The 15170-nt window shown below is 34.1% G+C and overlaps 3 protein-coding genes across 3 annotated transcripts; 1 reads left to right on the plus strand and 2 right to left on the minus strand.

Moving 5' to 3' along the window:
* Positions 1-658: 658 nt before the first annotated feature.
* LOC125060598 (general vesicular transport factor p115) lies at positions 659-8772 on the minus strand. Its single transcript, XM_047665541.1, has 9 exons — positions 8560-8772; positions 8155-8289; positions 7087-8033; positions 5988-6309; positions 5552-5696; positions 4232-4480; positions 3249-3424; positions 2419-2769; positions 659-845 (listed from the first exon to the last, which is right to left on the minus strand). The coding sequence occupies exons 1-9, from the start codon at positions 8635-8637 to the stop codon at positions 753-755; spliced, it is 2496 nt and encodes an 831-aa protein (XP_047521497.1). The 5' UTR covers positions 8638-8772; the 3' UTR covers positions 659-752.
* A 94-nt stretch (positions 8773-8866) lies between these two features.
* On the plus strand, positions 8867-10948 carry LOC125060600 (40-kDa huntingtin-associated protein). Its single transcript, XM_047665543.1, has 6 exons — positions 8867-9142; positions 9215-9464; positions 9558-9771; positions 9957-10035; positions 10141-10256; positions 10344-10948. The coding sequence occupies exons 1-6, from the start codon at positions 9078-9080 to the stop codon at positions 10511-10513; spliced, it is 894 nt and encodes a 297-aa protein (XP_047521499.1). The 5' UTR covers positions 8867-9077; the 3' UTR covers positions 10514-10948.
* Positions 10928-13020, minus strand: LOC125060599 (serine/threonine-protein kinase RIO3). Its single transcript, XM_047665542.1, has 2 exons — positions 11582-13020; positions 10928-11477 (listed from the first exon to the last, which is right to left on the minus strand). The coding sequence occupies exons 1-2, from the start codon at positions 12908-12910 to the stop codon at positions 11055-11057; spliced, it is 1752 nt and encodes a 583-aa protein (XP_047521498.1). The 5' UTR covers positions 12911-13020; the 3' UTR covers positions 10928-11054.
* Positions 13021-15170: the final 2150 nt, after the last annotated feature.

The following is a 15170-nucleotide window of genomic DNA, read 5'->3' on the forward strand; positions in this document are numbered from 1 at the left end:
TAGTTTGGATAGTTTCTCCAAATCTCAAAATACGCGCGCATCGGCTTATTAAGCTGCTAGTGTATAAACATACATAATAATAATAATAATCGGAGTCCGGTCCCTTGAGGCCGCTGTACTGATTCAGCTGCTGTACCCTGACCCTTATATGATTGTAATATCGTATCCACTACCTGTCTTGAGCACGTTCTGACAACTATCATGAGCATAAAAAGTATTGGTGGATGCAACCATGACCTAGGTTAAATATAATTGTTATAAAATGAAACCGTACCTCAGTAATTTGATATCTACATAATATTATTCATTGTTGTCTTTCACAGTAGGTCAATACTCTAGCTAACATAATATATTTTGCTGAACTGGCATTTCATTTATTGTTTATGACTGAACATACGAAACATAGTCTCTGTTTGTATGATAAAGGAATTTTAAGTATAATTTTATATTATATGCTACTTTTTTTCTTTTCCTTTATTATTATTATAATAATATTCCCTTTTACTTAAAATATAGTAATCCACCCATTTCTAGGTGGCTAGGAGAGGTATCTACAATAAATATATTCTTAGGTAAGTACCATTGTACGGTATTTGAAATCGGTTTAATTTGTCTAAATTACGATTACATCTTCAGCCAGTAGAAAAATAAAAATACATTGTGAAATAATAATATATTAGAAATGTTATAATACATAATAAATATAATAATTTGACAACAAATGGTAATTCTTATAATTAAAAGTAATAAAATTAGGTAAGATTTAATTCTGTGTCTGCTTGTGTCTCTTCCACTGTCTGTCCCAAGGAGACTAAACGCATTTTGTACTCGTTTATCTTCATGTCCTGAAAAACAGAAGCCTCTCAATTTAATTCGAAATTTCAATTATATTATCACTATTACGTAGAGGAAATATTATATGAAAACATTGTCTGATAGGTATCATTACTCAATTCGACGAGTCAATTAAACATCCGGCGTTTTTGAAAGAAGACATAGACTACGATAGTTTTCTATGATCTAAGGAGGTCTTGCACTGTTTTATCTCTTTCTGTAAAATCGCGTTTACGCTATTATGAAAAGAAACACGAGTGCTTTAGTCAAAATGGTGTAATAAGACGGCATTTATTTTATATGAATGTTTCATTTTATCCAATTTTTTTTTTTAAGTTACAAAAGCTTGCCAGCGCTCGGCACACTGATACAGTGGTACATAAGAAAAATAATATACAACATTTGTATTTTTTTTTATAGTTGTTATGTGTGACAAGCACATAAAAGCAAACATAACAAACACGAAAAGAAAAATTATAAAAAACTTAATTTAAAAGTGTGAAGTGAGCAACAGTGGATATCCAGACCTAGTTCGTTTGTAAGAATACTCAACCTGAATATCAGTGAGTTTTGGCCAAAACGCGTTCTTCTGAAAGGAGGGGCAAATGGGATGATGGGATGCTTAGAGATGCTTTTTTTTACTAGATAAAAAAAATATTGGTTGTTTGTAAAGTAGGTTTACGATCGAGATGTTTACGTGATAACGTCTTATTGGTGATATAAGTTTTTGGGAAGTAAGGAATTAATGAAGATAACAATTTTTTCAAATTTTAAATTACATCTATCGTTTTATTCACACTTTTGATGATAAATTTCGGGTGTAAAATGACAAGTTTACTTATTCGACTATGATATACATTTTTCTTCATACATTCACGGAATGACTGGCAGCGCTCGAGATGAGACGGGAGATCGGTCCGTCTCTCTCTCGTTATACCTGCGATCGCGCTCGTGAGGTTTTGGTGTGACACAAGTTTCTGAACATGTCACCCGACTTAAACGATTTTAAAGACGTTATCACGTCAAAATGCAAACGATATATCAATTAATTTACTATGATTCTTAAATGACATCATCTTAAAGTGCTTTAGCATGATGAAACCATGTTGGCAACTTCTTTTTTCAGATGAAAGTAGTTGCCAGATTTTTTTTAACGCTCCAGTCGCTTTAAACAAATTCATAATGGTTTTTGAATATTATGTTTATTTGTTGAGAAACGAATAAAAACTAAACACGTAGCTTAAATACAAGCAAGCATTTTAAAATTTTCAATTAATTATTCTTTTGTGGAGCATTAAGAGACATTACATTTCAACACCGAAAAATTTCAAGCCTAAAACTGAAGTCAAACGAAATTCTTGGCCAAAGGAAGTTGTTTATCCAAAACTGAGTCAAGGGGCCTTAGTCAAGATGCCTTAACAGTAGTGTATGTAGAAAGTCGAAAACTTAATTTGTATGTAATTGACAGTTCGTGTCGAAAAGTTTTCATACAAATTTAGTTTTTGACGTTCTACATACACTACTGTTAAGGCATCTTGACTAAGGCCCCGGAACACTATGCTCATCTTTGAAAGTTAGTCTCACCTGATCTGCAAGCAATTCCAACAAATCGTCCTGGTCCTTTTTCAGGTCATCTTGTCCTTGTTTCAACTTCAACAATTCCTCTTCATAATGTTTCTTACCCTCTTCGGATGCCTTTAATTCGGCCGTCAGTCTAGTCACTTCAGAATTTAGGAATTGCAATTTATTTTCATATTCGAGTAATCTGTCTGGATTGGTTGCCTGGCTAGCTTGGGTCTGTTGCCCTGGTGTCGCCTGGCTCGATTGATTTGTCTGGTTGCTCTGGGAGGGCAATTTCGCTGATACTTGGGCTTTGAGAAGCGTGTTCTCGTCTTTGAGGAGAGAGTTTGATGCTATGGAATCGTTTAATTCACTCTGGAATGACAAGTGTAAAAGATAATGTAATAATTTATATGAATAATCAATAAAGTGATTATTTTATGAACTAAAATTGCTAAACAGTGGAAAAAAATATTTTAAATTTTTTTATACGGTATGGTCTGAAACCATACATATAATGTATATTTTTTTTACAAAAATTGTAACTAGTCAAAATATATTTCATGCATATATATACACTTATGCACACGGTAATGTACATAAGTGGCAAAGGTTCAAGTATGGAGCCTTGCGGTACACCTACAGACGATCTCGGTGACGTCGTTCAATTTACATTAAATTTTAAATTCTACCAATCTGATAGTACTTTGCTACTAAAATAAATATATTTGAGTATAATAGTGTAATCAAGATAATATTTTTCCAATGAATTGCTGCAAATGTGATAAGGAGCATGTTGTGATTGCTGCAGCTCTTCACAAACAAAGTTCACCAGATCTGCTAATAAGTCTCACCTGCAACGCGTAATTCTGCTGCATCAAGCCATCTAGCTGCTGCATCAACTCTTGGAGACGAGCATCCTGTTGCCTGATGAGGCTCTTGTACTGTTCCAGATTGTCTGCGGCAGGCGATTGGCGATCCTCACTCGGGTCTGGCTCTTGCTTCTCAGATATCGAGTTAATGAGGACACCTGGAGAAATTCTTATACTTTACTGACGCTGCTCAAAAACCGTAGCCTGTTGACAATCAGGACAGGACAATACAATACAAAAGCGATCGCGGCAACCTACCAAGACCACGCAGGGAGTTATGTCTTGAATTATGATTCTATTATGTCAATGTTCTGTTTAGTAAAAAAAAATTTAACCCTGAGGTCGAGAGTTCAAACCCGACTCTGCAAATAGAATTTTCTTACTCTATGGGCATGTGCGGTTAAGAACAAATTGTGTAATTAACATCGTTAGAGCGAAAACAGATTATTTGACTTGCCTATAATAAATGAATAATAAAAAATATTGGTTGTTTGTAAAGTAGGTTTACGATCGAGATGTTTACGTGATAACGTCTTATTGGTGATATAAGTTTTTGGGAAGTAAGGAATTAATGAAGATAACAATTTTTTCAAATTTTAAATTACATCTATCGTTTTATTCACACTTTTGATGATAAATTTCGGGTGTAAAATGACAAGTTTACTTATTCGACTATGATATACATTTTTCTTCATACATTCACGGAATGACTGGCAGCGCTCGAGATGAGACGGGAGATCGGTCCGTCTCTCTCTCGTTATACCTGCGATCGCGCTCGTGAGGTTTTGGTGTGACACAAGTTTCTGAACATGTCACCCGACTAAAACGATTTTAAAGACGTTATCACGTCAAAAACGAGGCAAAACTTTTTGACCAAGACAGGTGAGTGTATAAAAAATGAAATAAATTTTGGAAATGCAACAAAACTGTCAACTGTCACTTGAAAAATTCAACATAACACATACCTTCCAAGACCTTGAACAGCCGGCAGAACTCATAATCTATGAGTATTTCTGCTGGTATCTTCACCCTTAACTGTGGATGCTTGGCTGCCTTATTGTACAACTCATGCTTGGACACTTCGCTTAATTTGGCCGTGAAGGTTTCCACTCCTATTCGTTTCACCAATAATTGCTTAAGAGCATCTTTGGTGTAGCTCTCAACTGAATCGTCGTTGAAATGGATACAAATTGCTAACAGGAATGAGGAAAGGCCTGAAATTTTATTTATTTCCTTATTTTCTTAGTTACTTAACGTTACGGGAATAAACATCTGTCAAAGTAGACATGGGGAGAAATTGGCTGTGCCAAAAATCAATCTGGAACTGTTAAGGAAAACACCTTTTGTATGGCAATCAAGGTTTACAATAATTTACCAAAAGTATTAAAAGATCGTCCGACTGGAGTTTTTAAAATCGACTTGGTGTATGACTTTTGGAAAAAATGTATTACTCAATAAATGATTATTTACGTGAGACACTGTAGTTTAGTTGTTAGTTTTGTAACATTTATGTTTACCATCATTGTCATGTATTTTAGCTATTATAGCTTGTAACATATACTGTAGATATAGCATTATATATTATGATGTGGTGAGCTTTAATAAATAAATAAAGCTTTTTTGTAACAACCAACTTAATTTCATTGTAAGTACAGTCGGTGTATGCAAAATTAAAGATTTTTTCCTTCACTCATCAGCAAACAGCCTCGATTCGATGAGTTGTTTCCTTGGTGACCACGACGCTCAGACCGAGGAGAGAGAGTAGCAATGGTCGAAAGCCAGAAACTTTTAATTGTTGAATGACGCACGTTCGCACTAATAAATTTTTATGAGCTCATCTATGAAATTCTTTGTATAATAAATAAAATTGACGTTTTTCATTTTTCCTTATAAGATCCTCTCTAAAATAAAGCACTCGAAATTTCGAGTTTTGTAATAAGTAGTACCACAGTCTGTATTATTTGGGTTACACTATCGCTATTAGAAATTACAGAATAAGAACGTTGACGCGCGATGGCGTCGAGATTTGGCGGGAACAATGACTCGGGCGTGTCAAAGTATAAGTTATTTTTGACATAAAGGAGTCGGACTTACATCTAATTTTGGTCTTACTCTAATTCCATTCAGATAAGAAACAACTTAACCACAGCCCTCACAAATATTTGTACAGCACTACTCTGAGGACAAGATGTTGAGTCTAAACTTAGCACTAAGTATTTGGCATACGGGAGTCCAAGGTAGCGCTTAGTGAATGACTCTGAATAATACCCTAAGAGATGACTCACCTTGCAGCAAGTATTCGTTTTCATCGTGTTCGTTGGAGCAGGTCTGGTTGACCAGATATCCTATTCCTCCTGGAACTTGGAGGAATGCACTCACTGCGGCACTGCAGTGACTCATCCAGTGACAGAGCAGCATTAGCAATGCTACCTGGAAGAAAAACACAATAATTTACTAAACTTAAATTATTAATAAAATAAAGTAGTAGAAGAGATACAGATAGAATGAGTGAGTGACTGAGAATGAGAGAATGAATGAATGAGTGAGAAAAAGGATATTACTAATTTCAAATAAATACTTTAGCTTATAAAATTAAATAAATCAAATATTTTACATTTTTGTGTGATTACAACTTCCTCCATTTAATAATCATTTTAATAAAAGATAAAAATTTAAAATTAAATAATTTAATTATTTAAAATAGAAAATCATAATATTCACCTTTGACTGCAACTTAGTCGTCTGCTGCAATAAGAGAGTACACTGGTGCAAGAGAGACACCGGAGTGCTTCCAACATTTGTCGCCAATAAAACTCTTAGCAATTGCTCTTTCTGTCCTGGATTATCTATCAAAGCATGCATCAAAGCCACTGCTGAGAACCAATTCGATAACACATCGGCTGAGAATAGACCACCGCAAAGTAATTGGCCACTTGTTAAGCTGGATACGTCAGTGGATGATGGTAGTAATGTTTGTACCAAGGATGCTTGGCTGAGTTCATTGTGGTAAAGATAGCATTGGAAGCAGTAGAGGACTGCGCACCTGAAAGATTCATATTTAGGAGCAAATCTTAAAAGACTAATGGTTTTGCTTTGGGAGCGTTCAAGTATTACGTCACGCAATTTTTGGTAATTATTAAACCCCCCCCTCCATGTAACGCGCCGTAACGTTTTTCTGTACCCAATAGTAAAACGTTTCGTGACCACCAAAGTGACTCTTCATACCTAAACGTTACCATTATGTGGTGTAAAGTACTGGAAAGTCGATAATATTGACAATAACGCGTAATTCAATCCCCGCCCCGCATCGTAACGTTTTACAAAATGACCCCCCCCCAAATTCGTTACGTAATACTTGAACGCTCCCTTTTTGCTTTATTTCTGATTTTGTAATCTGTATAAGTTTGTTTTTTCTAATGTCATATTTTCTCTGTCAAAATTCAAAAATCATTTATTCATATAGGTAACAATATATATACACTTATATACAGTATACACTTATGAATGTCAAAAAATAAATATGTATGAAATTATTCTAATTTTACATTTACTGTAGAATGGAAGAGAAGAACTAACAATAAACTCTCCACCAAATTAAGTATATTGTTTGTATCCCTATGAACTAATGAACTTTAATACTACAATATATTGTCTTTATCATATTTATTTATTAGACAATTGCAATTTTACTAAAGGGCTACAAAGGATTTTCTTTTACAACCCCAATTTTGTTATACTTTATTAAAATGGATTAAACCTTTTATTCATTAAGTTAAATTTATGAAAGTACAAAATAACGTGTTATATAAATTTAGTATACCTGAGAGGAAAAGGTTGCTTTTCATTCACCATAGACATAAGCAACACGACTATAGCAGGACGGGGTGGGTTAGAAGGTGCCATAACACTACCAATAAAGTCCTGATTAGTAATGTCACCACGCACTACTTCACCCACAGTATTTATTGTTTCCGTAAGAATATCAGCTGGGACTCCACTTGCCATTAAAATATTACAGAGAGCATCTAAGAATCCAACATTCTTCATAATCTTCTGACAACTGGATATAATTTGTGCCGAGTTACTGGGTGACACTAAGGTACGAACAATCTGAAGCATACAGTGCACATTTGAGACCTTCTGTGGAGACCAGCCAATGTCTTCCAAGTCCTCAGGAGTGTTAAACATTGGAAGCATCTTTTGGATGTAACTCCCCTCTTTGAAGAAGTTAATATTGCTACTATTGTTCTTTAGTAAATTTAACATTAGCAATAAACAGTCTTCTACAATAATTCCACCATCAGAGTATCCTTCACTCGACACAATTTCAAATAATCTATCAAATGCATTTTCAAAAGCCACAATTTTTTGGATATTAGCATTACCTTTAGTAAGCTTTATAAGTAGAAGGAGAGTTTCGTTTCTAATGACCTCTCTAGTGTCTCCCAACAAATCCATCATTTTTGAGACACCCATTGGTTTGACTAGAATAATTTCCTGGATATCTTTAGTTCTGTTTGTTAGAAGAGAAGTGAGTAATTGTACAGTAGAAAACCGAACCCTAAAATCATACTCATCCAATAAGTCCAAAAGTAGCTGGATATTGTGTGGGTCCTTTATAAACATTTCAGTGAATTGTTCTCCAATATTCATTGGAACATGGGGGTTGTCTTCCTCTTCTTCAAACTGTGCGGGTGACATGATGTTGTTAAGAGTGTCAAGAGCATAATTAATAGTCTCATTGTCTGCCCGATCCAGTTCTAAAACCTGTTCAAAAAGGCGTTAATTTTTCTTATAACAGTAAGGAAACCAGGTGCTTTAACTAAAGAGTATTAAATAAACCAATGTGAAATTACTATTGTATTAACAGAAACACAATAATTTAAACCTGCTTCAAAGTATCTATTCCCTGAGCTCCCACTTCAACTCTATACTTTCTTGACATTGCCTTCAAGGCTCGGCATGCATCACGACGATCTTCCAATAATGTTGAATTATTTACTCTATCCACTAATCTTTCCACCTATAATAATAATAAATATAATTTTAGATGATATAAATGTTATCAAGTTTTATATGTTGACCAAATTGTTTAATTGTACATGGTAATTATTAACCAGTATTGTACTTATAAAAACGGAACAGACACATTAGAATAAGCGTTTGAAGAGAGAATTCATATCTGGTTTTAAGTTTTGGAAAAAGAAACGATTTCTGTTTTAATATTAAATAAAGTATAACCTAATAATATCTATTAAAGTAGTAAAATAACTACAATTTTAGAAAATCGTACCGTTTCAGCGCCTGAAGGCAATTGACCGGGCTCTGGAGCACCCAATACAGTTTTTAAACCACTTTTAAAGAAATCCATTTTTAATCGTCTTTCATGTATTTTTTAAAAAAACTATCAAAAATACAAATTCATATTGAATACCATACTTCAACAAATAATATCCTGAAACATTTTGCATTACACGAAAATAGTACACGTCAAAGATTCCTTTAGTTTGACAATTGATTATTAACGTTTGAGATGTCAAAATCAGCTACCAATTTAAGTTTAGAGTCAAATTATCTAGTTAAAATGATACGTGCTGTGCACTCTGTTTATGTATCAGCCTTTGTAATCTGTGTAGTGTGTGGATTAATTATTTACTAATATAATCGTTTGCTTTTCCTATTAGGGATAAGTTAATATAATCATAAATCAATCATTATTTACTTATAACAAAATGGTCTTCAAAAATTAAGTCCGAATTGCTATAGTAAAGTGTGGGTGTTATCGAATTGAAACCATAAAATTTTATAAACATGTCGACAGACTTAGGTGCTAGTTTCAATGAACAATATGTAAATATTAACACGAAGTTGAAGAAGTGCGTATGCGATACCTCAAATCAATACACCAATGTAATGGTTTGTTACTTCTAAAATTTTACTTTTTTCAGGCGTTTTATGCGCCGACCTAATATATCAGAAGCTACGAACGAGTTCATTGGTCTTGCAATCCAGTGTGAGAACTGTGAGCAACCAACTTTTGCTGGGCAAACTTATATTGGTGCGGCAAAATGTGAGGCTTCTGCTGGAAATATTTTAGGAGAAGCTGAAAATTATATTGCAGCTGCAAGACAATTTATGAAAGCTGAAAAAAAGCTAGTCTCACTTAAATTTGATAGTCCAGATAGAGAAAACTTGGAGGTAAGGCAAATATTAATGGAAATTTAAATAAAAACACTTTGTACAAAATATACGATTATGTATGTTTGTTTAAGCTTAGGTCGTGTTTTACAGGCAGCTATTGGATGTTTCTTGCAAGCATTACACAAGTATCCAGAAAAATCTCCACTCCGTGCATCAATACTATTGGAAATCGCTAATGATCTCTTGGAGATAAATCATAAGCTGGAAGCCATAACATATTTTAAACAAGCTTTGGATATAATACAGGATGAAACTATGAAACTGATGTGTATGATTAAGCTTTTTAAAATGCAAATAGACAGTGGTGAGATATGTATAAATTATCCATAGAAGAATTAGAATTTTTCCTGGTAAATGCATTTAATTTGCAAGGTTAAATCATTATGTTTTCAGAGTAATAATAAGATTTGGAGTATAGGATTAGGGGCTATTTTACCTTACCTAAAAAGGCCCCTATATTTTATAATAAGAATTTAAATATTTTTACAGGAAAGCTGGATTTAGCTTTACAAACTGGTAATTCAATAACAGATCTGAAATGTCATGTACCTGAAAGAATATTAGCTGAGTAAGTATAATATGATAATGAAAGCTAGCTACTGTTTCTGTTGTTAATAATTTGAATAAATAATAGATATAAGTAAAACCAATAAAAAAAAAACACTAATTTTAGGATACAAGTAAGTAGAGTACTTTTAGCTCTACATGTGGAAATGAATGATAAGAATAGGACTGATTCTTTGAAAAATCTGTTTACTGACCTGCTTAATGATGATGAAGAAAATGACAGTAAGTATATATAAACATTTACTAATGTTAACTAGTATGATGGCTGGAGACTGTTGACAGTTTGACAATATATAATATTTTTTTCAGCTTTACAATTTAACCCTGATTTAAAATTGAAGCTACAGTCTATTATAATTTCAAGCAACTTGGAGGACCAACAGGCATTAATTGCTATTAGTATGGACACAAAACCATATCTTACCGATCAACAATGGGATTTACTTCAATCATTAATCAGTAAAAAACAAGAAGATTAAATCTATATTTTGCTTATAGTAAATACTAAATAGAATATTGGTATTGATAAAAATATTTAATTACCTTTTTAATACAGTCCACAATGTAAACTTCCCGATACCACTGCTGACTACCTGACGCCACATCTCACAGTTACTTACCTTCAATAAATTAGGTGTAATTCAAAATTCATTGTAATAGAAAAATGTATGCAAATATTTAGTATTCGATTAAAATAATAACTATTATTCTGTACACTAGTTGGTATTTTATAATAAGTATCTAATGTAATCTTTATCTTTATGGAAATGTCTAGTGTTGGTTACTTTGTTGTCATGTTAAATTTTATTCTTTTCTTTCCAGTATGCACAAAATATGTAACAAATTGTGTAAGTGTTGTTCATAACTATTGTTTATTTAAATAAAACTAAGGGTCTCCCAAACGTTTTTATTGTTCCTTTTTTTGTTCATTTTAAATGTACTTTCATATAAGGACTAATTTCAGTCTGATCATCAACTCAGAATAAGTAAACATTCAAATCAAAACATGTGCTCTGTATATTAAGATTTTTTGTCAATACTACTCATATCTCCATCAATAACCAGTGGAACTTCAATAACATTGCCAGTGTTAATATTCTTGTCAATAATAGGATTATTAACTTTAATTTCATTAGCAAAGTTAGTTGCAGTATCCATTACTTTATTTTTCTGAGAATGTATCCACATTTCATCAAATTCATCATCACTTTCAGAGTCCTTGTTGTTGGCCTTTGGCTTTTCATTAGATTTAAGCCAGCAATATTCAAATGGATAGCTGACATTACGATTATCATCCAACGATACTTCAAATCGGGAAGACAATGAGTTGTAAATAGTGTGAACACCTTCAAGCATATTAACATCAACTTCGTCATACCCAGTTATATATTTGAACAATTCATCAACTGTTTTCATATTTCCTACACCTTTCTTCTCAAAGAACTGCAAAAAAAAAACATTTTTTTAAAGTAATATTAAAACTACAAAATACATAGTGCAATCTAATCTAAGAATGAGTAAGACAAAGTCATTATTATGTTACTTACATTGATCATATTACGGCAATCTCTCAAAAGGAACTCCAACCCACTTGGGTGATCAGGCTGTACAGACTGCGAGACGTCAATGAACCAACATTTATTTTCCCACCACAGGATATTGTACTCTGACAGATCTGCATGTACTAAGTGGCCTACATTGTAGAGTTTGTGCATAGAGTCCACAATCTCATTATAAACACTTTCCCATTGATCAGGTTTCAGTATTACATCTCTCAACTTTGGAGCTGGCTTATTATCTTTACCAATAAAAGACATAACAAGAACATGCTTCTTCAAGCACACCATTTCAGGGCAATTAAGCCCTACTTTTTGAATCCTCATCATATTGTGCATTTCTTTCTCTGCCCACATGTGGACTATCTTGCGAGGATTCTGTTTTGAAAAGCGATCCTTAAACCTATAATCAGCTTCAATATATTTGTCTCTTGTTTTGAATTCATTGAGCGTGGTTTTAAAAACTTTAATAGCACACTCTTTAGGAAGTATCATGTCTGGGTAAGATTGGTCACTGTTTGCATGAAGGACCACAGATTCTTTTCCCGTCGATATAACTCCGTTTATATCCTCAAACAGACCATTGTTAATAAGTTTGAAGAGAATTAGTCTTGTTGGTTCATCAAGTCCCATTTCAGCTGTGGCATGACTCTCTTTTCTGTCTAACATCTTATGTTTACGGGCAGTATTCCATCGTGTATGCTCTTTTAGTTGGTTGAACACGTGATTCGGTAATTTCATATCAAAACCAGCTCCATCCCCAGTACATATTTCAGGAGGGAAAGCCATCACTTTGCAGGCATTTCTACGCCCATTAATTACACTATCATGCTTTGTAACCATTTCACCGTCCTTCATAATAAAACCTCTTTTTGGAAGACGTGCAAATTCTTTCTCATTTGTTTCAAATCTGTCCCAATCTTTCTTTTCGATAACATCTTCGTCACCAGATTCAGAATCATATACTAAATGTTCAGGTACCATACGATAATTGTCGAAAGAAACAGAAACCTTGGATTCTCCATTCTTTTTCTTTTCAACTCGTTTTAACTCATCGTCAAACTCTTTGTCGAACTGGCATTGTAAAACTTTCGCAATAATTGCATCCGAATCGCAATACTCCTTTACGTTAGATTCTTCGATCTGTTTTAAGACATCAGGAGACAAATCGGTTGGCTCCGAAGTGGTAATATGGCAATCGGAAATCTGCTCTGCAAATTTCAGCTCCTCTTGTGTTTGCAAGCCTTTGGCATATTCTTCAGACATTATATCAGACAAACTCTGAACATCTGCAGATACTTTTTTCCAGGGATTCGACATATTTAATATAATTTGAATTAGATTAATATAAATTATATATCACAGATAAAATAACTAAAATATCGCACTTAAATATTTTAACTCTTAAAAAATATATTGCACAATACTGAAAATCTTATATCATATATGTAAATAATTGTAATTGGCTGAATCTTGGTCTTTGAATCAGTGTTGCCAACTCCTATACTCTATAGTGTCTATAGAACGTTCATCCTAGGACCAACTTCAAATATCCCTAAAGAATTTGTTGTTAACTCGGTTTGAGAGGTAATTTGATATATTATGATTTTAAAATACATTCAAGTAGTATAAAATAGCTGTTTTTTTAATCATGGAGTATTCTAGGTTTTTTATATTTGAATTACAGCCACGCTTGGAGTTTATATTTGGCTTAATTTGTTGTTTGGGTTCGAGGCTTAATTATTATAGAAGTGTATGGTTTTATATAAAACAATAATTGGTTTTCTTCAATAAAGAACACCTTTAAAAATCCCCCTGGACATCTAGATTGCCCCTAAATTTGAGGGAAAACCCCCAAAAATTCAGGGCATCACTCTATAGATATACTGACACTTGTGCCAATGGACTTTGTATCCGGCTAATAAATAAATTAAAAAAAATATATATATATACTGACACAGATTATTAATGTAAAGTGAAAACCAAATAATGCACGTCATGTTTGTTACTCATGACACTGTACAGACAGAAATGTCAATAAAAAAGAGAAATTTACTTAAATAATATTTAAATTTACTTAAATATAAATTATTTATTATTTTCTTAACCTACATGAATGTCAATTATTTCTAATTAAACTTCGTAGACTAATAACCAGAAAAAAAGGTACGTGTACTTATGTACGCGCGTAATAAGTTATACTTCTTTGGGAATATTAAAAATAGTTTTTGATTGCATGCAAATAAGTAATTACAATCAAATAATCAAAGACTGGAAAAGGAGTCATTATAGTCAATCAAGTTCAGTTTACATTTGAAAAATTAAATAAATAAATATTTATTATCATTCTCTTACATTAAGGTCTACAACGCACTAGCGGCTGGCCGCAATGCGGTGTGCCGCTGCGGCAGGCCGCGGTATATACGGTCTGCCGTAGCGGCATGCCGTATTCCGGCTAACGTCCCTATTGCGGTCTGCCGCAATCGTCACTCGTCAGTGCTTCTTGAAATATTGCGCATGATGGACGTTGAAGAAGTTGCGGCAGTTATTTGTTTATATAATCGTAGAAAATATCGTCAAAAAATCTCTGCATAGTGTCTAGCGCAAGGAACAAGCGATGACTGAGGCGGGTAGGACGTGGTATTTGCGGCTAACCGCGCCGAGTGCGTGGAGGGACGCGGCGCGCCGCATCATTCAACCGGTGCGGCTCGCCGCAGCTCCAGATCAACCGGAGCGGTTGACGGTTGACCGCAAGTCAGTGCGTTGTTATCGTGCGGTTTCATGTAATAATCGATGTGCGGCCCGCCGCAGCGGCACACCGCATTGCGGCCAGCCGCTAGTGCGTTGTAGGTCAAAGTGTAACATAAATTCTATTATTATTCGAATGTTGTTTTTAAATTATGTCCAATGCCGTTGCATCTTCCGTGGCCAACTTCATTCTGTTAATTTTGTGTCACGGTGCGCGCGCATCGTAAAATTTCACTCTCATCAATTTTTCATAACGCGCCTAAAGAAGTTTAACTTCAAAAACACTAAATTTTATACACACTACGACTCTGTTATGTTTCTTAAGTATTCTCTCCTAGAGGCTTCTTAGACCTTAGTATGCAGAGAACCACAGATTAGTTATTTAGGTAGTAATGTCGTTTGGTATTCGTCACGTATTTTGTGAAAACATCGTAATTGATATGAGAAACTGTATCCATCTACACTAGCTATCACGTAAATTATACACCGCTTCTAAAGACGTCTTCCTAGTTTATGCCTATCCGTACAGTGCTATCTCTTTTGCTTCTATACTCGATTGTTGCGGACTCATGCACCTGCCGTGCGATTCTGTTAATCCGTGAGTTCACCTCGCGTAAACAACGCTCCCTTCCATTTTTGGAATCTCATGGTATTTTTTTAAGCAATTTCACATCACGTCTGGACAAGCGGAGGGAGCTTGTAGTTTATTGTTTATCAGAATGCCAAATCGTAAAATGACTACTTCACGACTCAATTGAGCGCGACCGCCGCTGCGCTGTGAGAGTTCGAAAAGTGAGTTACAGAATCGCTTGCGATTTGCTGGTCTCTGAAT

Source organism: Pieris napi, chromosome 22 (genome assembly GCF_905475465.1).
Source record: "Pieris napi chromosome 22, ilPieNapi1.2, whole genome shotgun sequence".
Classification (NCBI taxonomy): domain Eukaryota; kingdom Metazoa; phylum Arthropoda; class Insecta; order Lepidoptera; family Pieridae; genus Pieris; species Pieris napi.